The sequence below is a fragment of the Pavona decussata genome, unplaced genomic scaffold (genome assembly GCF_977016875.1).
Source record: "Pavona decussata unplaced genomic scaffold, jaPavDecu1.1 SCAFFOLD_16, whole genome shotgun sequence".
NCBI classification, from domain to species: Eukaryota; Metazoa; Cnidaria; class Anthozoa; order Scleractinia; family Agariciidae; genus Pavona; species Pavona decussata.
The window spans coordinates 530,642-553,968 of NW_028145439.1; the positions used below are offsets into that span (position 1 = coordinate 530,642).

The 23,327-nt window shown below is 37.4% G+C and overlaps 1 protein-coding gene and 1 pseudogene across 1 annotated transcript; both read left to right on the forward strand.

The window, feature by feature from the left end:
• Positions 1 to 3,435: 3,435 nt before the first annotated feature.
• Positions 3,436 to 16,891, forward strand: LOC146487166 (lactadherin-like). The gene is made up of 4 exons (XM_085085291.1): positions 3,436 to 3,561; positions 8,374 to 8,684; positions 10,022 to 10,160; positions 16,787 to 16,891. Exons 1-4 carry the CDS (start codon positions 3,483 to 3,485, stop codon positions 16,801 to 16,803), a joined length of 546 nt encoding a protein of 181 aa, XP_084941417.1. The 5' UTR covers positions 3,436 to 3,482; the 3' UTR covers positions 16,804 to 16,891.
• Positions 12,805 to 13,553, forward strand: LOC146487167 (uncharacterized; annotated as a pseudogene).
• Positions 16,892 to 23,327: the final 6,436 nt, after the last annotated feature.

The following is a 23,327-nucleotide window of genomic DNA, read 5'->3' on the forward strand; positions in this document are numbered from 1 at the left end:
ACAACGATTTGTGTCTTGTGAACTTTAAATCTGTCTGTCTATGGCCCCGCGAAAGCATACTCTTCTTTCTCTAGCTAAGGCTTCAGGTTGGTTCATTTCATCTTTCAACCCGCGTAAGAGTTTCTTTGAAAACGCTCTGAACTCTTTCATTTGAACGCAGTAAATTATGACGTTCAATACGATGATACAATATCCGATGCCAGCAGTAGAATGACGAACCAAAATTAATAATCATTTTCAAAATCGCACATTACTACATTACAATTATAGAAGACGTAGGGAACGATAAAGGCAGAAATAAGGGTTGCGAGGAGAACAGTCCTTGTAAATGTTTTGGCTTGTTGACAGACCTCAAGGCATTGGCCGCTTCGGTGTCAATTTGCCTTCATCTTTTATGCGCTATTTCTTTGTCTCTGGTCCCTTAGGAGGCCTTAAAGGTGAATCAGGGGACATTTTCAGCCACAATGATTCGATTGGGACCTTCTAAAAAAATATTTGTATTTCGTCCAAAAATCGGCTCTTTTTCAAGGGGTAAGTCCATGGTTTTTGGCCCAAAATTACCAAATTTTGAAGTCGGCATTTTTCACTTGTTCAAGTCCCTACAGATCTCGGCCTCTCGTTAAAGGCCCTTGGGAACGTTTAAATTGTTTCAGGGGACATTTTAGACCACACTAGATTTCTTACGTTTGAGGGTTATAAATCCTTGATTCGATTGGAAGCTTTTTAAATATTATTTGTTTTCCATTCAAATATCTACCTTTTTCCAGGAGGTAAGTCCACGGTTTTGGGTCAAAAATGACGACATGTTGAAGTCGCAATTTTTCTCTGCTTTATGTCCCTAAGGAACTCTGCGTAGCTAAAACTCCCCTAGGAACCTAAAAAGTGCCTCAGGGGACGTTTACGGACATACTGATTCGATTAGAAGCTTTTTGAAGAATATTTGTTTCCGTCCAAAAAATCGACTTTTTTTCCAAGGGGCAAGTCCACGGTCTTAGGTCAAAAATGACCAATTTTGAAGTCGGCATTTTTAACTCCTTTATATCCCTAGGGATCTCGGCGTGCCGTAAAAATCCATTGGGAATCATTTTTACGTGCAAATAACGCCCTAAGAATGAATTTTCTTTCTTGCCCTAACGTACCGCAACTGAAAAAGGTAAAAAAAAAAGATCTGTGAAAGATCTAATCAACCAAAATGTACATACTAAGCATATGGCGCTGTATTTTACTTAATATGTTTCAAAATCAAAAGAGGATTTGGGGAAATACTTCAATATAAAACAAAAATACCTATATAAGTCCACATAAAGATATCGTAGTGCAAGAGAATAGTTCCCATTCCTACTCCAATAAAAAATATGAGGTGCATGGTCAAAAGAGAACTTAACAATTTTTGAGAGTTATCTGGTACGCATTTTCTGGAGTTGCAAGACAATTTCAAATATGTACACTTTCAAAATTTTAAAAAGCGTGAAAATAATCTATTTGTTACGTTAAATCACGCCTTTCTCTGACTTTTGTTGTTGTTGTTGTAGGAAAGGATGTGTGGTTAATAGAATACAAAGCCACCGAAGTTTCTAACCTACCAGATGTGCGCCCCCACTCCGCCTTGCGTTGTCTGCTATATCCTCTACAAGTGCTTCGAAAAAATTCAGTTCTATAGCGGCTCTGTTTGGCCTGTTTTCTATCGTGATGGTGGTAATCGACGCGGATCGTTAACTTTCAGACACATTTCCTTATAACTGAGACAATTTGTTTTAATTATTTATTGTACTAGAGCTAGAGAGATAATTAATTATTACATATTCTTGAAGTTTAAGGGTTGAATTTTGTTGTCAAGTGAACTCTTCATCAAATTGAATTGAATGTAATTATACCGTTCCCTTCACTGGATTTACTGAGATAAAACAGTCTCCCACGTATATCTAACCCCGTCTGGGTCTGTCTGTCTTTCTGTCTCTCTGTCTCTCTGTCTGTCTGTCTGTCTGTCTGTCTGTCTCAAACAATCCTTTCTTTCCAATTGCGTACCACGCAGTGACAGTTTTCGAAATTGCATAAACATTACTCGAACTAAAAACCCTGAAAAATCCCGAAAATGCGACCGAAGGGCCAAACAGATCCTATATATAAAACAAAGCAGATGCACGTATAGTGCCGAAATAAAACTCAACAAAATCCCTGACATTGAAAAACACTCTTAGCTTTCCGCGTAGTGCTGACAGATGTTTTTGACACTTTCAGTTTGTGGTTCAACCAGAAGAACAGTGCACAGATAACCAGTGTAAACTGAGCGGGGTTATTTAATAATCATTCCCCGAAGGCGAAGTAAATATTGGTGAATATTCACCAATATTTACTGACCCTGAGGTATTTACTGAGCGCGAGGTGATTACAGCAGGATATGACGCAATCCTCGACCAATCAGATCAACTGAATCGCTATATTCACCTGAGTAATTATACCGATACCTTATCTGAGATGCTTATTAGAAGGCATCTTCCATAGGAAACCCAGTCGTTGTTATCAGTGAATAAAATTATTTCTGCAGGACCCTTTAAAAGAATCAATGAGGAATAATAAATAGTTAAAATTGAAATCCTCCTGAAAGTAACTGATACCCGCTGAGATAGTTGAGATGAACGGATAATTAAGCGTTGATATCGATCGTATTTTTCCATTACTTACTGTGCTACTTCTAATTAGATCACAGAGGACGCTCCTTTAATACAAATTGCATCGGATCCCATGTTAAAGGATATAAATACAGCCTTTTATCCCTTGACTCCGCTCACGGGTGATCAAAATCTTGTTTCTTCTTACATCATCAATGCGTTGTGAAGCAGGCAGATAAAGGGATCTTGGGGATATTGTTCTGAATGATGTGACTTCAAATTCTTAGAACTAACACGTTAGGAAAGGTATGCCAGATAGTCAGGAGAATTAACCTTCAGATCTGGGGACTGACGAGACTCTTTCTCCAAAGAACGTGAAAGAAATTGCACGCGTAAACTTGTGAAGTTGTGATGATCCCACATAAAATAATTATAACGGTTTAATTTATGTTGTCTTTGATGCAACACCTTTTAGCGTTTCATTCACGGGTTCACGTCACTAGTTAGAAACACCTCGTTAATTCATTGGCTCAAAAGAAGGAACTACCTTACATGATGAACAAAAAAGTAATACTCGATACTTTTTATTTAAATATTTGTTTTTGACGATTCATTCAAACACTCCTCTTATAGGTGAAGATTATTAATCGCAAACAAGGGAACGGGTTGTTTTTGTTTTGTTTTGTTTTGTTTTTTGTACAAATAAAAGATAATTTGTTGAAAAACGCCTCAGAGATATACCCATTGGATGAAAAAGGCAACAGATGTTTCTGGAAATAAATTAAAGTTAACGTTCTGTTTTGCTCGCTTGACTTCATGATAAGACGCAACAGCCAAGCCGACTTCCAAAAAAAATTCCTATTTTAACTGGCAATGATTTTGACTCTTGTTTTTACAACAGTGGCGTTCCCTATTTTGTCTGTTCTGATGCCCAAGGCAACCCAGGCAAAAGGTAAGCAGTTTATTCATCTCGACAAATTCCTTTCCAAAGAATCACGAATTCTTAACTATAGTAATATTTATAAAAGGTGTTTTGCTGAAGGTAACAGTCAGACCAACTGCAGCACTGGTGGAAAAACTCAAAACACGATCTTCCTTTTTGGCTTTCATCTGAAGAAAACGAGATCAATAAGTTTTTGGTTCACTGATTTTTAAACGTTCAGGCATTAACATTTTTAATTCAAATGCGTCCTATTTCTAGGGAGGGAAATTTTTAAAGAAACATTTATTAATTATTAAAGTGCAAATAGTACACTTTTCACAAAGAAATTGGTGTCGGGAGCTTTCAGCTGAATTACCGTACTTGAGGATACTTAATCTACACATGTAAGAACAAATTAAGACTGAACACGTTTGAAGCTATATTCAGTCTTTCAAAAGTTGAGAAAGTGTTCAATAGTCATTACTTCCAAACTTTCAGATTTTTGTGTTCCGTGAAAATCAAATCGGAGAACAATGATCTTCTTTTAATTTATCAGGGGAACCCATCGAGAACATTAAAGAGATATGGATAAAAGTTGTTTCCTGCATTTCCGCAAAAATTTTATGGAATTTTAAAAGGTATAAAATAATCTAACACAACTTGATCTGTTCGGATTCTTTAGCTAAAAATTAAAACTGTCGAACATTCTAGGTAATTGGAATCTTATTCCCCGAATCTACAAGGTGCTGTTAGCTTGCAGAAAATACCATCTGGCCTTATTCGCACTTACGACGCATTTACCGCTCAAAAAAAGGAAGGCATTCGTTTTCAGCGTTGCGAAAGTTTTGGATGTCCTTCAACCATAGATAACGCTAGTTTTTCTTCCCAATTTTTTCCGAATTTTGGAAGTAGGTAATATCTTCCTGAATAGATATTTTAGCTAAACGAATCGAACCGTTGGTTGTCACAGATATATTTGAATTAATGTACCGTGTTGGCTAAACATGTTGAACCTGCAGGTTGTTTCAATCAAAAGTTGCTCTAAAGGCAAAACGAAAATCGAAGCGAGTATTGCTTTGATCATAAGTTATTAAAATTTCATGGAGCATTTAGGTGTTTTTAGATGGATATATTACTTTTTATCAGTAGTCAACAATTATATCCCCATGCTTATTTAGTTACCTGCGGTGACAAAACATAAATAATGTTAGAATAATATAAATAATTAGAAGATGATCTATAGTAAATGAAGAGATAATTTTCTCTCACGAAAGGGGATAAAAAACCAATTTAGTTTGCCTAAACTAAAACAAAATAAAACACTAAAACACTCACCTACGGATCGTGCTTCCACATCAGTTCCACATTCACACAACATTTTACTACCAATTATAGCACTAGGACGCCAAAGTGTTTATCCGGTTTTACGCAATGTATAAACACGAGGAAGAGGGTTTCATCCGATTTGCAAACACTGAGATGTGTGGGTCCAGCCGAGTTTTTCTTAACTAACTTCGAGGTTTGGAAGTCGGATGAAACACTTTTTCGAGGATATGATATAGTTTCTCAAATCATTAATAATTCTTGGAGAAATATGAAGCAAAAAGTCACGAAATTTTATGATAATTAAGATCACATTTCCAAACCTCCTTCACGGTAGTGATTTCCTATGTTTTCTCTTCATTAATTATCAATGAGTTTGAAAATAGAATCTGTAGAATATGCTTATCAGAAACAGAAAGCTAAATAATTTCAACCAGAATTCTGCGACATTTACTTGTAATTACCTAAAAGAAAAAAATTGCGGATTGTTTAATTTCTTTCCAGGAACGAAGCACAGTCACGCAATCGTTGTCTATCAGTATCAATATCAACTTCATAAATGTCACTTGTTAAGAAATGTGACCAAAAAATGCTGGTGTAAAACCGCTCGTAAACCAGTCGATGTTCTTGGACTGGCATTTCATTGAAAGAATTATCTTTCGACCTATAAACAAGTATGGTTGCAGTTCGACGATTGAACTAGACTCTGCCAGAAAAGACTTGATAAAGTTCGACGTTTTAAAATATTTAAAAATATCCTTTGATACTCGAAACTCCGAGCCAAGTATATTGTGTGATAAAGAAGGAAGTTTTAACGTGTGGGGCTCTAAACTGGCGGTGATCGACAGCAAAACACAGCATGGGTGTTTAAAATTGACTTAATTAAAGGGGAAGTATCGTGCAAATTTGCTGTCATTTCAAACCCAAAAATGTTTGTTTGTCAGCAGAAACAACGAAATAATTGCCAAGAAGTTTGTTATAAATTATCACCCCAGGGCAAGAAAACTGTCGATTAATGCCTCCGGCCAGAGACAGAGTAGGTCGGTATGGTAGTAGGCTAATGTTTTTAAGTTCTCGCATTTTTGTTTCCAAAATGCGCTAGCTAGGACAGATCTCGAGTTGTTCCTTTCAAAAATTGGGTTGATTTCTTTCCTCTTGTCATTCTAGAATTATTGGGCAGCTGATTGAAGGTCTTATTTCATCATTTTTAACAAAAGATATCCAAAAGCCCATGATACTCTCCCTTTAAGAACGACTCCCTCTAAGATTCTCAGCTCCTTCCCAGATCCTCATATTCAATTTTCATCAAGAAATAGAACTCGCTGATAATTCTTCCATCAACTTCTCTTGGCAGGTAGGCAAAAAAATATGAAGTAAGATCGGGTAAATGTAACTTTCTTAAATTTTTCTAATTCGAAGTTAACCCAGCGGCGAGATTATAAATATTTCAGAACTTGCAGATGTTAGTTCTGGAAAATACAGATTCTTCAAAACCCCCTAATTAACTAGTTATAAACAATAATCCTTCGTGTTAATGGTATGACCATTTGCAATCATAAGCCTTAGTTACTGTAATAAATCTGAAGACACAAAGTTTATATACTTTGAGCATTTCAGTATCGCAACATGCTATTGACCCCAAGTTCAGAGGAATAAATTGCAAAAGTTGCTCGTACTCACAGGCTCTTCTACATATCTGTGGAAAGTTCCATCCATCGTCTGTGAAAATCTGTTAAAATGTTCGTCTGCAATCCAGTTTCTGCCTGATATACAGTTTAAGTGAGAGGTAAACGTCATCACTTTTGACTAACACGACCACATTTCTATCGAACACGTCATCAACGAAAGGCAGTAGCAAACCAAGAAATGAGATAACTATCGCTTTGAAATTTCGCCACGAAGTAAAAACTTATCATTTCTTACTAATTGCATCGTAACAAAAACGTTGAAAGTTTCATTAAAGTTGTCGTGTAACAAGATAGGTCAATAACATTGAAAGGAATTCACCGTCCACCATGATTATTCCTTTACCGCTTACTAGTCCCTTATCTGCTCAAGTACTGTAACTTTTGTTACAGGAGTGCTGTCAGTTTTTTCAACCTTAACTCTCCACCATTTGGATTCTCTCTGACGAACGGCTCACGCTGGAAAGGCCGTCAGCACTCAAATCTTTTTACGGTGGCCAAATTACTTATCAACTATGTTGATAAAATCAAACATTCGTAACTCTCGAACACCTTGTATCCAGGTCAGTTCTTGTTCCTTTATAATGCTCCTAAAGCTGTCCATGTTCAATGAAGAAACATCTTACAAACTTTCAGCCAGAGGGGGGTGGGGTGGGGGTGGCTAAAAAAAAAGACACCAGCAACTTAGCTCCCAGGCCTCTGATTCCAAAAAAGGCTCTCTTACCAAAAAGACTATTTTAAGCAGAACACTGCTTCAAAAATAGTGTACGAAGAGAAACTAGGCTTCATTTAATCGAAATGTATTTTCCCCATCGTCCACGAACACAGCATAGCTTTTCAGTGCTACCTGTTTGTTATTATCGAAAACAATCGAGAATTAATAAGGTATCTTTTAAAGTGAATCATTTTGTGTTTAGACAGTTAATTTATATAACCTCTTACCTCTTAAACAGCACATAAAGATTAAACAAGAGATGCTTTCCTCCTTTAATACCATTTTTCTTATTTGAAATACAAAAATGGCTGACTTTTTTTGCTAGACTCTGTGAAGCTCTCACGCTGAGTGCGCAACAATTCACTAAAAGTTCAAGCTTATTCAGTTGATGATTGATTATAGTGGCAAATCCTCATCGTGTGATCACTAAACTTCAATACGTCTCCTGACATTGCGATAATTTCGACTTATTGCTGGAATTATCGTCGCCATAAAGATAATTATGCACAGTTGCATGCTCTGTCTTCATCACATTCCCCCTTAGAGAGTTACATGAATATAACTGCAATTTTTTTCGCATTCACACAGTAGTAGACTCAAGGTCACAAATTAAATTATGTTTCTCGGTGCATTGTTCCTTTGAAGCCTCGGCTTATATTCACGCTACATTGGCATCAATGGATTCATTCAATGAATAAATGACACAGCATCACAGTTATGAACGCAACTTAAGCAGCTACGAAAAGAAAGCCTGAAAAACAGGATTCTGCAATGCCGGTGCAATTGAGAGGCATCTTTAATGGGAATTATTAAACTCGTTTTAAAGATCTGTATTGTGTTCTTTTTTGTGTTTGCACTTAAGAGTAGGGTCCAGTCTTTAAATTATAACTGTACACATTTCATTATATTGGACCCAGGTCCCAGCTGGCTTGATAGCTCTGAGTTGGTAGAGCACTGCACCAGTATCGTAAAGGTCATGGGTTCCAATTCCTGGAGTCCTTTGTTTTTCAGGCTTTCTTTTCGCAACTCCCACATAACTGCGATGGTCTGTCAATTATTCATTCGCGATTCGAATATATGTATTTCATATATTTCATTAACTTTCGTAAATTCATTTAGATTGTCAGGATGCCCTCGGTATGGAGAACGGTGCCATCTCAGATGAACAACTCAGTGCGTCTTCAACTTACTCCGGATACAGAGTCACCGAAGGCAGACTACACTCTTCAAGAGGTTGGGCAGCTGGTAGCAGCGATGTCAATCAATGGTTTCAGGTTGATCTGAGAAGTCCTCACATAAACGTAACACGTGTAGCAACACAGGGAAGAAAGACCGGTAATCTCCAGTATGTCCGTAAATACAAGCTACAGTATAGTGACAATGGAGTGACATTCCAGTATTACAAGGAACGAGGACAATCCAAAATAAAGGTGAAATAGATATTCTAAACGTAAAATGCCATAAGTAGACTCTGTCGAATGGAATTTTTCAAAAGCATTTGTTTGACAGTTAGCTTAAAAACTAAATAATTCGAATCAAACTTTTCATTGACAAGTTCCGACATTGCCTAGTGGTTTCCTGTCTATTTGATAAATGAAAAGATCTTCTAGCTCCGAAAGGGGAGTCCCGCCTATTTATTGCGTCACTTTGAAGAGCTCAAAAACATATTTGAATCGATGGAATCTTCAAAATCATGGTTTAGTGCGTAGAAACTACTATTAATTATGTTAGACTACGGATGTCCACGATGAAAAAAATGGCCATTTGTTTGTTAATTTCTCTTCAGATAGTGTGTTCTACCTAGGGTAAATCCCTTCATAGCTTCTTCCCGATGTTTGAACAGCAATTTGATGTTAGAAAAAAGGGTTCTTCGTGAAACATTAGAGCAGTTTAAGTTTTACCAACATACAGCATACTTACAGGACAGCCGGCCCTCCCTGCCTTGACTCTTTCCTTGTTCCGATATGGTTGAGTATTGGGGTGGTGGTTGGGAGGTCTGTTTTTCTTTTCAGAATAGAAAGTAGCGACATTAAAACATGATGTTTCGGCGACAAGTAACCATTATCAAATGTAAATTATTATAAGTTCAGTGAGATCAAGATAAGACCAACACGATCAAAGACCGAACAATCTTCACTAGCAGTTTGCCATCCTAAAGAAATGCTACGGGAAATTTGAGTGCCTTATTTACGAAATGCTTCTAATAAGGAAAAAGAGACCGACTCTTAACACTGAAAAAGACTCAATTCCAGCAAAACTGTTCATTTAATTTTGCACATTCTTTTGTTTTACTGCATCTCGTTTTATTCTAATGTAGTTTCACACCTTCCTTTCTTTATATAATGTTACTGAACTTATAATAAATTACATCAGATAATGGTGACGTGTTGTCGCTTAAAAAACGCCATGTTTTAAACTCGCTACTTTTTATTCTGAATTTTTTTTCCAAATCCTTCGTTATCAGATGTTTTTCTTTTTATTGTATTTAAAAAAAACTCATAGAACTCTACTTTCTTACTTTATTTCTAATCCCAATCGACTGGACGCTGGAAAGCCCAGGAAAATAAGTTACGCCGCGACTTTTTAATTGTTTTACTGTCTACATAGTAATGTATTTATTTATTTATTTATTTATTCATTTATTTATTTATTTATCTAATGTATTTATTTATTCATTTATTCATTCATTTATTTGTTTATTTATTTATTTATTTATTTATTTATCAGACAAAATTTCTTTCAACAACTTTTCATTTCACTTCTTTAGGAATTTACTGCAAATACAGACAAGAATACTGTTGTATATCAAGAACTTGACCCACCGATCACAGCACAATTCATTCGTCTTCTTCCATTAACCTGGAAATCCTATATAACAATGAGGATGGAGCTCTACGGTTGCAAAGGTAGTTAAACAAATTTCATTATTATATAGACACGAGTTTTTTACTGGAAAATTCATACGATACTACATCCGGGACAGGAGTTGTGTATTATACATATCCTCACTAGTAGGATATGGAGGACGAAGATATGGATATGTGGAGCATAATTTATGGAGAATAAAAACATATGAATTTATTTTCTCGTGTAACGAGCAATATTTTTATCACTCGCTGGGCTCGTAAGTAGTCGCTGCGCTCAAAAAATCTTTCTTTTAGAAGGCGCCGTTCTTTAGAAGCCTGACATCCTGTGATGCACAGGACGTGTGCGCAGTAACAAAAGGAGGCACTGCCCTTGAGCTTCTCAATTGCTATAGTGTAGTGTTGCAAGGCTTCCAAACACAAAGGAAACTATCCTAATTAAGAACAAGAAAGAGAAACAACTAAATGGGTTCAGTTCAAACTCGGTTTATGGCTCCGGCTACGCTTTCCTCACGGAGAAAGCGAATCTAGCTTAGATATGGACAGTATCTGATTTTTTATGGTACATAAACAAAATACGTACCACTGCGTTCAGACTGGGCAAAACGTACACTGAGAGGATTTCAGTAACCTCCAACAAGCTTCCTCTTCGCTAACTGGCGTTTCAGTTGTAGGGAACTCCGCGAACATGCAGTACGTTTTGCATCTGTTTATTCCAACAACCAATCACATTCGCTGCTAAATCCAGCAGCCAACCACATTTTCTGTCAAATTCCAACAGTCAATCAGGTTTGGGACAAAATTTTGCCTGCTCTGTTTTGATCGCTTGAAAAGAATGGGCCTGGCTTACAATCTCTCCAACAAGACATCGTGTCAGAGGCCAAAATTTGGCCTTAAATGTGATTGGTTAGTTCTTGGAATCACCGGAAATTAACTGCGCTGCTAAAATATGTATAGCAGCAACCTCTTTAACAATTGAAACATCTGTAACAGCTCTTTGCTACTTGTGTAAAACGGACCAAGAAATACTCATTCCCCTTTTCTGTAAATGCCCTGTAACCTAATCCTTTAAGAAAGAGTTAAATAAATAAGTTCAACAAAAGTGGTGCAAATTGCTACATGAATTGCAGAAAAGTGAGTCAACAGATTGCTGTTCTTAAACGGATGCAGAAACTGATGCCTTTGGAAACTACAAGAGGCATATATAAAGCCTTTGTATTGCCACATTTTTAATTATTGTTTCGAAACTTGGCATTTCTCTAGTTAGCAATCAGCTAACAAGTTGTTTTTAGGGAATAATTCTACGCCATACAACGAATTATTAAAACGTACTGGTCTTCAAAGTCTTTACGAACAAACATTTGAAAATTGTGTCCACGGTTTTTAAAAATACTAGCTAGTGATACTAGACCAGCCAGTTTGCGTGATTTAATACGGATTAGCTGTACTCCGTACAACCTTAGGGGCACCACAATATTGGACCTAGCAAGAATAAAATCAACAACGTGTGGACTAAACTAGTGGAGGTACCTCGCAAAGCCGAGGCGTCAATAAAGATTGATATTTATGCAGCTTTTAAAAAAGTTATAAAACATTAAACATCATGGAGCTATAATTCTATTGATAGATAATTTAAATGATTTTCTGTTCTGTCAACGATTTTATGCTTGTTATGTTGAAGTTTTTCATTACCAGAGTTGTAAATGTATATTAAAAAAATAGTGTTGGGACTCTCGGATTGTTGCAAACTTATTCATGTTTATCTGTCACGTGATGTTAAGCTGAGAGAAGCCATTCAACTAAAATATGACAAGCATCGCAGGTTACTCGAATAAATGAATTATATTGCATTTCTAATTGTTTCTCTTACAAATGTATTTCATCTTTCTCAGTATCAACTATGTTAAAACCAGCCCAGAGAACCTATCCTCACCGACAAACGTTTAGGAGCCATTACTTTATAAAAGACGCTTTTCATCATCTAAATGTGCCTACCGTTGGAAAGTTTACAGTCGACGACTTCATGGACTGCATCTTTGAATGCCTCACGCATTCTTTATGCTATGCTTTAAATCTGGCTGCCTCCAAAGGAGCCGATGGAAAACTTTGGTGTGAGTTGCTATCTGCTGACAAGTACAGCAATCCCAAGGAGTACAGGTTGCACAACAGTTTATACCATTTCTCCATGGAGGTACAGAGAAACCTGTTTATTAGAACATTTTCAATTGAGTTCGGATGTATTCCTTTTGTTACTCAAACTGATACATCCTGGTTGATGAGTTTATGGATTGTTGCATTGATTGATGGATAAACTGACTAGCAAATTCGTTAATTTACAGATATGCAGATTGGTTGATTGATTGATTGATTGATTGATGAATTAATTGATTGATGGATTGATTGATTGATTGATTGATTGATTGATTGATTGATTGATTGATTGATTGATTGATTGATTGATTGATTGATTGATTGATTGATTGATTGACACCTAAGATGAAGCTAGCGGATGTTAGAGAGGATATGAGGCGTGACATGACGATACCGATTATGGTGATGAAAATAACGACAGCGACGATGATGATGATGATGATGATGATGATGATGATGATGATGATGATGATGATGATAATGATGACAATCTTTTCTTTACTCTAGTCCCCGTGTTCTTCTTCTCCCTGCCAAAATGGAGGAACCTGTTTGGCGAATTATATCAGTGACAAGTTTGAATGCATCTGTGAAGGACCTTTTGCTGGAGATTATTGTGAGCGGGCAGGTGAGAAGAAAAAGCTTAAGGAACAACAAAACAGAGAGGGTGTTATGAAAACGCGCGGCCTTGATCTCTTCCTTTTATTCTAATAGTTAACAGAATACACCAATATTCACTTCGACAAACGATCCATTTAAAAAAGTATCTGAAAAAACATATCTTAAAGGATAATGTAATTTAAAACAAGACACAGAAGGCAAATAAGTTATGTACTGGCCTCAAAGGTTGCCAAAAGATTGTACCTCCTGAGACAACTTAGACGAGCTGGTATCTGTGCGAGTGACCTTGTCTTATTTTACTGTAGTACCATAAGATCGGTTTTAGAATACGCATGTCAAGTATTTCATTTCAGCCTTCCGCCCTATTAATCTGAGGAGCTGGAACGTATTCAGAAGCGCACCTTGCGCATTGTTTTTCCTTATGCAAGCTACAACAGCGCGCTCAAAGAGGCAGGCATTCCCTCTCCTTACGATAGACGAGCGTCATTATCGTTTGATCTTTTTAATGACATTGCTCTTGACATTAATCACAAGTTCGCAGGTCTGCTCCCACCTAAAGCTAATTACCATAGCCAGCTGCGCAGCAATAGGAAGTTCAACGTGCCAGTGTGCAAAACGGAGCGCTTTAAAAAGTCTTTTATTGTTAGCCATAGCCTAAAAATGTAAATAAATATGTTTTATGTATGTGTATTTTCTTAACACAAGGTCATTCTCAGTGTTATGATTCTATTAGATTGTACATTTTTTTTATTATCATAGACCTTTGTGATTAATTTAATTATAGCTTTTGTTTCTGGTACATTATACACGTAATTCGGTCTTCGGAGTGCGAGGTGTTCTTTTCAATAGACGATTTATCTATCTATCTAGCTTTACGATGATTAGGTTTGAAAATTAAGTTACTTTCTGGGAAAATTTGGTAATTACCAAATATCGCCACGCCGCCACATCCGAGTCAAATGAATTAACAACATCTTCAGGGTGGCAGATCGGACAGGTCCAGTATTGTGCTCTCCTTTTTGCTTTTAATTTACCGCCACTTTCGGTGTTGCGACTATCTTTCAACATGCTAGATAAACAGCTGAAAGACCGCTTTACCTATCAAGTTCGAAAATCTTCCCGGCAGTTATTGCCAAAAGAAACGACAAATTAAGTACAGCTACTGGCCTGAAATAGCTGAAAAATGCATTAACCTGGTAACTTAACAAAGAAATGCTTTTAGCAAGTGTTACAAGACCAAGAAAACGAAGTTTGTAAATGCCTCTTTGCCACGTACATAATCGGATGGTGCATGTCCCACGAGAAAAGAAACGTAATAAAACATCCCCAAATTATAAAAACTGTACCACCTTGACTTCTTCAGACCTTGGACACAGAAACGTGATAAGCAATTGATAAGCAAGTGTGACGACTTACAAAACTGCCTTAAGTAGGTAGTAATTCTCGGCCGGAGGGGAGTTAAGATCGGCAGTCCCTCTAGTTTAAACCAAAAACTGAACTTCTTCGTACCTTGTAATTGTCGGCCGGAGGGGGAGTTAAAATCGGCAGTCCCTCTAGTTTAAACTAAAAACTGAACTTCTTCGTACCTTGTAATTGTCGGCCGGAGGGGGAGTTAAAATCGGCAGTCCCTCTAGTTTAAACTAAAAACTGAACTTCTTCGTATCTTGTAATTGTCCAGATAGAAGAAACGACTCCTAAAATTTGTCTTTTGATTTAAAAATAACACCATCTCTTGCAGCATTAATAGTTCTTAAGAAAGCTAATTTCTTTTTCAGTTTTTAAGTCATGTAAGGAAGTTTATGAAGTATTAAGGTATGCAAGTCATATTTCTGTGGCTCTTTATAATTAATCTTTATATATTATCTGAACACCTCACATAAAACGTCTTCCTAACTGTTTAAGTCCTTACGATGTTTCTGGCTCTAGTTATTTTACTAGTCGTTCAATATTTAATGGCATATTCTGAAATTCCCTTGAAAACCTGCAGTTGCTTATAAATATAATGACAGGTTATTAATGGTACATGTATCGTAGAGGTAATGCAGAGTATCGTCGAGGTAAATCAGAGTATCGCACTTGTCGCTGGTCCTAATTCTGTCAAACCCCCCGCACAGGTTGGATGAGCGTCAGCGGCGTTAACGAAGTTTATGACTCTTGATAACTCTATATCGTCGTCCTCCAAGACGAAACGTCAGATGACAGAAAGGTTAACCGCACGACATGTTTAAGTTTTCGTAGAAGCACACAGTTGCATTCATGCAGCTTGATGCAGACAGCGACAATATTACAAAACATTTTTCAAGTGTAAAGACACAACGCAATGGAAAAAGAAAGGCCCAACCTACTTAACTTCAAACCATTTACGTTAATAAAAGGCAATCGTTTTGAATCCACCCAAACTTCTTTGCTAGATGTTTTTGTTAACATCGACCGTGCACAGACTACAATAGATTTAAAAATGTGCATGTTGGAACAATTCAACGACAGGGACGTTCAGTATTAATATGTTCAGTTGTGGTGTAAATGTTAAAACAAAAGATCGTGGGCAGTCACGGTGACTTTCAACATAAATTGCAAGATCCAATTATTAACTCGAAGAACGCTGGAGGTGGGGTGAAGTGTGAGGTCTTCCATCTGAAAGTAATAGGGTACTTGACGAAAATTTGGAAATGAACCGCTTTGTGGTCCCAAACGGCAAGATTAGAGAAAGAGAAATTTGTGAAGGAGATTGACGTGTCCCACATGAATTTGACCTTCACAAAACGAAAGAACAATAAGCCATGTTTGAAACATTTTTAACAGCCATGCGAGGGAATGTGTACTGAGGGCTGGCATCTGTATGACTATTTAAATGATAATTAATATGTTCATAAAGATAAACAATTGAAAGTAATTCTTAACCGCGGTCAAATGTAAGAAAAGTCCATTAAAGATAAGGTTCATGCTTTGGCAACTAAGAGCTGATAAGTTGGGGCTATTATGTCGTTTCTTCTGAAGTAAGACGAGAAACAGGCTTAATTAATAGTCTTGTTTTGTTATCTCGCTTGAAGTAGGAAAATAGAACATCAGGTGTGATAAAAGGAAAAAGATATGAGAGAAAAACACACTTAATTTCATCTAAATGTCTAGATCTGAATTCTGAAATTCGGAAAACCTGTTCAAAAGCAAGTTTGAGCAACTCAGAGTAATCCAATTCGTTTTCCTTCTTCTCATTTTCATTGAGGATTGTTTAAACTATATAGCGTTTTCAGATATATTGGGGGCATTTGGCTCTACTTGGTGAAAATTACGTGTGAAAATAAAACTTTTGTTACCCGAGGCATGACGGTAACTGGTAAAAAAATGATAGATGATGGCGTTTCAACTATACTGAAGTACACAGTAATTTTTTCTATTTCAGCAAACTATGACAGAGACGAAATTGTGAGAGGTCGGCTTCGTGGGATTGAATCCGAAATTAGAATTAGTATTTCGCGACTAAAGCGGCATCGTTAAGCACCGTCGGACCAGAGTGAATCGCACACTCCCCATGGGCTCACAACAGGGCTCAGTTGCTCGAAGCATGGTTAGCGCTAACCATTGGTTAAGAGGTATTAAAACCTATAGGTTGTCATGGTATTTAACCCGGGTTAGCGCTAACCATGCTTCGAGAAACTGGGCACAGTAATACAAAAGCCCAGAATGACAACGGCGACAACAATTAGGTCTATCCACTCATTGAAGACAAAATAGTTACGAGACGTTTACAGAAGACAGCGGGAGAGTGACAGAAGTGACGTACACGGATGCTAATCCAGCTGCGACGATAGTAAAGTCTTTAGAAAAATAAGGGAAATAGCTCACGTGTCTTATGTTAATGTAGCGTTAGTTAGAAAGAGTTTGTCTTATTTTTTCCTCAGAGGACTTTTCATTATGACTCAGCCTACTGGAGTAATAAAGATGCATACAACATTCCTGGAGGAAAGACTGGATTTGATTTACAAGAAAATAAGTTGCCAACTTACTGGAACACATCCTTCTCCAAGATCTGCCTCGGTATGAAGATTGGTGAACAGATCCGCTTTATTGTCTTTAACAAGACCGCGGACTCCTTGTTCGCTTTGATCTCGGATGGGAATTACACCGCCACCTCACTTGGTCGTGACATATGGAAGTCCCTGATTGGCTCACAGGCCTCACTACAAATACACTGCAACAAAGAAGGTTTCAATGTCTGGATCCAAAATTCGGAACCCAAGGCAAGAATTGGCTTGGTAGCTGACGATCAAAAGCATTGCGCTTATTCTGACTCGAGAATCGGGTTTGGTACCGGGGGAAACCATGATGATTCCAACACCTGTGGAAACGAGGCTAAGTGGAATCCAGATTCTACAACAACAAGCATTAAGGCCATGGGATATATCTTGGTACATTGAGAAGAACACCCCACCCACCCCTGCCAATAATTATAGCTAACTATATACACGGGGTTAACTGATAGCTAAGAATTAGTCAAAATTTTAACTGTCAGCTCAGAAATGGCAGTTCTTTTAACTGGTGTCTAAGAAACGTTACGAAAACCGTTAGCGAAGATTAAACTTGACCTGTGCTTAGTCTGAATTTACGTACGAAGTACGAAGATGGCTCGGAGTTCAGTGACAAGTTGTTCATAATAAACTAATTCAAGCCCACTGTAATATATATATATTTAGCCAAGCCTAAAAGCGGAGCTCCAATTTTTTTCATAGCATTTATAGAATTATCTGCTTAGCGTATGAGCGTAATAACCTTACCAGTTTCCATCCTTTGTGCAAGTTATATATATTTTTAGTGCATATGCAGCAAACTGCCCATCAACAATAACAACAACAATGTAATAGAGAGGGCAAAGTTTTTTGGAATGCCGATTTGTTGTAACAGAAGGCAATTTTTCTTCATTTTCCTTTCCCCGAGGGCAAAATTACTTACTCCTGATAGGTCGAGCGGCGAAAATACTCGCTCCAGATTGGCTGAGCACGTCAGTTCTACATTTCGTTGGTTTCTTCATTTTGTGTCCAAAAATAACGAGTTTTTTCAAGTTCTTTGGAGTTCGACTGTTTAAGCCGGGTTTTTTGTACCACAAATACATGGAAATCAAGTGCTGCAGCTAGAAAGGGAATTCCTAAACGTCAAGTTTTCATGCCAAGAAACAGCAAAAGATTATTTGTGTCAAAGCTAAAAATTGGGATCGGATTGACTTTTGTTTAGCTGAGAAACTGAAATCAGTCATGGCGACCAAGTGCTTTCACCTCCCTACTTCTTCTTACAACGAATGATAACCGAGTATAACAGTGTTTTTTTGATGGGAAGAAGGAGCAGGTCAAATTCAGTAGAAGAAATGACTCGGTAAGTTCCTTCTTTAGATCCATCGTTTGCTGTGTTTTATCGATCTATTTTCGCTGATTTTCAAGCGGTAAGAAGCTTCATAGCGCAGGTGAACAATAATCTGATGCCTGACATATCGTTGTTAGTTTACTCCTGTATTAAACTTGTATTCTTTCTTCAATACATGTGCAAAATTTACAACTCAGTCAATATTGCTGCTACCGAAACCTAAATAAACGCCAAGAAAAGGAGAACAGGGAGAAATCACTGTTCTTGGTTGGAGAACCGTGCGGTGCGAACGAAATCAATTGCCCCAAAGCAAAATGTTCAATAATTAGTTTCTTTACGAATATTTGTCCTATCGAAACGATTGAAGTATATTAATTTTGTAAAGCTTGAAACACGTAAAATAAGGAAAAAAACATTGATTGTTGCTCAGAAACGCATTAGACTAGCAAACGGCTAGCAAGTTGCCTAAATTGGTAGGTTGCGTTCAAGTTAACAGAGAAAGAACAATTCGCCGTCGTTTGCTCATGTTCTCAAATTAGGTCATTTCACGTTGTTGTTTTCCGGATGACGGCAAAGAAATGTACCAAAATTTAATATGCGGAACGATTGTTTTTGTTTAATTGTTGTTACTGCCGTCGTCGTAGCTTAACAGGGTTCCACACTTATTTGGCGCTCGGATAAAAATGTTTGAAAAATCATAATTCGGTCAATATTCCTCCTACTAAAATAATTCTGGCCCTTAAAAAAATGTTTTAAACACTTTACGCTTGGTTGTGACTCGAAATATTGGAGCGTTTAAAATTTGTGCGTGTCTATACAGTCCAAGCGGAGCGGCGCAAATGCATTGCATGTACACGGCTCCAAAACAAAATGTTCAAAAAGTACTTCTTCTGCGAATATTGGTGGTATCGAAACAGTTAGGTATCTGTCTAAAGCTTGAAACACGAAACATAAAGAAAAAATATACCGATTGTTGCCTGGAAGAAAGCATTTTCGTTTACAAATGATTTGTAAGCGGCCGTCAAATTACACGTCATGATAATATTTTTGGTGTAATAGCAACTGAGCGACCCGGGGGAAAATGTTTGGCAATTCAAAACTGTGTCAATTCTGCTCCTATAGTTATAAATCCAGTCGTTATAAATCCAGTTCAAAAGTCTTTGGTGTTTGGTAGAATTATTTTGAAGCTTTTAAACTTGTGTGGGTTTACAAACACACGAGAGCTGTGGTGCGAGTGAAAAAAACAAGGCCACATAAAAATAATTTTCAAAAATTAATTTCTACACCAAATAATATCGATGATATCGAGAATTTAATAAACGATCGAAACATCTGTCGGTAAAACTTTAAACACGTAACATAAAGAAAATTAGCGATTGTTGCCTGGAAGAAAGCATTTTCGTATACAAATGATTTGTAAACGGCCGTCGAATCACGTACTGCATGATATTTTCCGCGAGAGCAAGATAGCTCCCGGGGGAAAATGTTTGGAAATTCAAATTTGGGTCAATTCTTCTCTTATAGTAAAATTTCTAGTCTCTAAATAAACGTTAAAAAGTGGAGAATACTGGAAAATAGTCTTTGGCTTTTGGTAAAATTATTTCAGAGCTTTTAAACTTGTGTGTGTTTACAAACACATGAGAGCCGCGTGGTGCGAATGAAAAAAGCACGGCCACGAAAAACTATTTTTCAAAAATGAATTTCTACACCAATGTCGATGGTATCAAGAATTTAATGAACGATTGAAGCATCTGTCGTTTAGGCTTTAAACACGTAACATAAAGAAAAGTTATCGATTGTTCCCTGGAAGAAAGCATTTTCGTTTACAAATGAGCTATAAACGGCCGTCGAATCACGTAAACATTACATTTCTGCGAGAGCAAGATAGCTCTCGGGAAAAAATGTTTGGAAATTCAAAACAGTGTCAATTCTGCTCCTATAGTAATAGTTCTAGTCTCTAAATAAATCAACAAATGGAGAATACGGGAAATAGTCTTTGGCTTTTGGTACAATTATTTCAGAGCTTTTTTTAAAAGCTTGTGTGAGTTTACAAACACATGAGAGCTGGCGGTGCGAATGAAAAAAAAAACCGTGACGGCCACGAAACACAATGTTCAAGAATTAATTTTACACGAATATCGATGGTATCGAGAATTTAATAAACGATTAAAGTATCTGTGTAAAGCTTGAAACACGTAGCATAATAAATCATCGATTTTTGCCTGGAAGAAAATATTTTCGTTTACAAATGATCTGTTTAAACGGCCGTCGGAATCACGTAAACATGGTATTTTTTGCGAGAGCAAGTTTATAGTTTTAAAATAGCTCACAGGGAAAATGTTTGGAAATTCAAAACTGTGTCAATTCTGCTCCTAATTTTTAATAATTGTAGTCTCTAAATAATCGTTAAGAAAAGGTGAATACAAAAAAATGAAGGCTCTTTGGTGTTTGGAAGAATTATTTCAGAGCTTTGGAACTTGTGTGTGTTTACAATCACATGAGGGCGATGCGGTGCGAATGAAAAAACGCGGCCACGAAACATTTTTCAATAATTAAATTCTCCTCGAATATATGTAAAATCGAAAGCGATTAAAGTGTCTATGTAAAGCTATTTTAGAGTTCTGAAAGTTGCCATAACTGATCACGAACGGGTGATATAGACAAACGTGAGGCTTCTTTAAACTTACTTTTCCGGCCGGTCTGCTTTAACTTGCTATTTATCGCTCTCTTTCACGTTGAACTTTGCTTAATCGTCCCGCTTTTCTGTTTTCTTTTTCTCTTTCTTTCTCTTCTTTCCATGTTTGTCAACATATCCAACGAAAAAATATAGATTGACTTTGTATTTTGTGTTCTTTAGCATTTCTGTTGTAAACGCATCTCGCCATGCAACTTCCCGCCAAACAAACACGAGCGCATTAGCATTGTGGGATTGCGTACGTACGGGCGGGCGGACGGACGCATGTGACGTCATAACCAAACCAAAATTTCTCGCACAGATGGGTTTACCAAAATCTCTTAGCTATGGGGCTCCGCAAGCGCGCCTCCGGCGCGCAGAGCTCCGCTACTAAAATCAAAGGAATTCTATGTATTTAGTGGTTACACAACCGACTAAAGTTCAGCATTTACATGCTTCAGTTAGAGTGCAAGTGTTAAACCCTAACGTAGAAAACTAAGCATCCGGCACTCACCCCTCCCTAATCACTGTACTAGGAATATATCCTCCCCGAAGAAATCTAAAACTATAATTTTTCATGTTATTTTCCGTTTGATTTGAAAAAAGGCAATGAAATTATCTGGTAGCCACAGATTATACGATCCGGTGCCAACTGAAAAAGAAGAAATAACGACGGAGGTAATATAAGTAAACGCCTCATCTGGGTTAAATGTCCAACCTGAGTACGTGTCAATGTTAAATAGCCCACTTTGAAAAAGAATGATGGCCTGGGTCGACAGTAGCCGCTCAAGCGATTGTGGGAAGGTTTGGGGGACGTTGGCTATTATTATCGACCCCCCCAAACAATCCCACAATCACTTGGGAAGTTACTCTCGACCCTGGCCATCACTCATTTTCAAAGTGGGTTATTTGGCAGATGTGGTCGGACGTCGAGTTGAGGTAAAATCAAAGCCGAACAGTATCAATGAAACGTACCGATCAATAGCTTTTACCAGCCAATATTTTTCTGTTGGGTCATCGGTTTCATAGTTCCATACAAGAAGAATACTTAAAACGAAAAGTGTGCACTTACACCACAAATTGACGCCGTGATCCCCACCAGACGTTCAACCATTCCACTGAGAACCACATTAAAAACGCCGCTCCTTTATAATAATGCACCTGTCAGTTGTTTCCCCCCAGGGAAGGGGTGGGGGAGTGATTGAGAAAAACCCATTCATTGGATATAACAAAGGCTATTCTCCCCTGAGGTTGGGAAAAGGCCATTTTACAGTTGTTTGCTTAGTGACCTGGCCTTGGATTGGAAGCGAGGCTGGGGTGACCTTGTTTTGATACAAATTTCACTGCTTTTCACATGTAGATTGTGCTGATCATACATATGAAAAACAGTCAGCTTTGAATCAAAACAAGGTCACCCCTAGCCTCGCTTGCAATCCAAGGCCAGGTCACTAAACGCAAATATAAAATGGCCTATTACGAATTTTATGCTGCCTCTCGGCTCAGAAAAAATACCATATACGACGTATTACCGTACCTCATATATTTACTTTCACAGTTTTGCCGAAACGTCGTTGGAAAAAAGATATCCCCCTTTAGTTTCTTTTATTTGGCAAAACAAAAGCGTACCAGTTAACAATTTGTTAAAAACGTGTTTTCAATCTTGAGAGTCTTGATGGGGTTGACAGCTAGCCGTAAAACGGCTAAACATTTACTTGTTAGGCGTTAAAATCGATAAATTTTAACCGGTAGTCGTAAAAAAAAAGTTAACCGTAAAAAAAATTTATCCACGATTTGTCATTTGAAAGTGTAAAGGTCTTTTGTTAAGACATTTCCATCCCAGAATGGTCATTAGTAAAACCTTAAATGAGTTTAACAACAGTGGAAATTAATTTTTAACTTTGAAAAACAAATGACATTAATTTTTAAGATTTCTTTTAATAGCCGTAAAGAAGAGAAAAAACCGTTAGCCGTAAAAAGACCAAAATTTTAACCGTTAACCGTAAATGCCACTAACTCATCAAGGGTCATTAAGACCCTTAATTTAGTTAGCCAGTTCTAGCATGAGCTGATGAGCGAACAATTTAAAACGATAGATGAAATGTGTCAAGGGTTCAATTATAACATTGTTGTTCTCCATGAAAGCTTTCCATGGACCTTTTCAAGAACGTCCAAACATCTCGTCTCAATATGAACAACGACAAACAAGGCGTGGTTCTTTTAATTCCTTTGACGAAGCCAACAATAAAACCCGATCAGTAGATATACATTAGGACGTTTTGTTCAGTCTCCGGTATCCTACTCTCGAAAATGGCGAAACATCTTTGACTCTAATCTCTGGCAGCGCAGCGGTAGGTGAGGAGCAGCTGTACGGATTCTCCTATAGCTTCTTGTACAGCATTTCGGATAGTTCTAAT

Excerpts from the sequence above, each read along its gene's own strand:
- LOC146487166 (XM_085085291.1), top strand. The coding sequence starts at position 3,483 with ATGATTTTGACTCTTGTTTTTACAACAGTGGCGTTCCCTATTTTGTCT. Across the intron at positions 3,562-8,373 it reads CAAGGCAACCCAGGCAAAAG|ATTGTCAGGATGCCCTCGGT; the intron begins GTAAGCAGTTTA and ends AAATTCATTTAG. Across the intron at positions 8,685-10,021 it reads GAGGACAATCCAAAATAAAG|GAATTTACTGCAAATACAGA; the intron begins GTGAAATAGATA and ends TCACTTCTTTAG.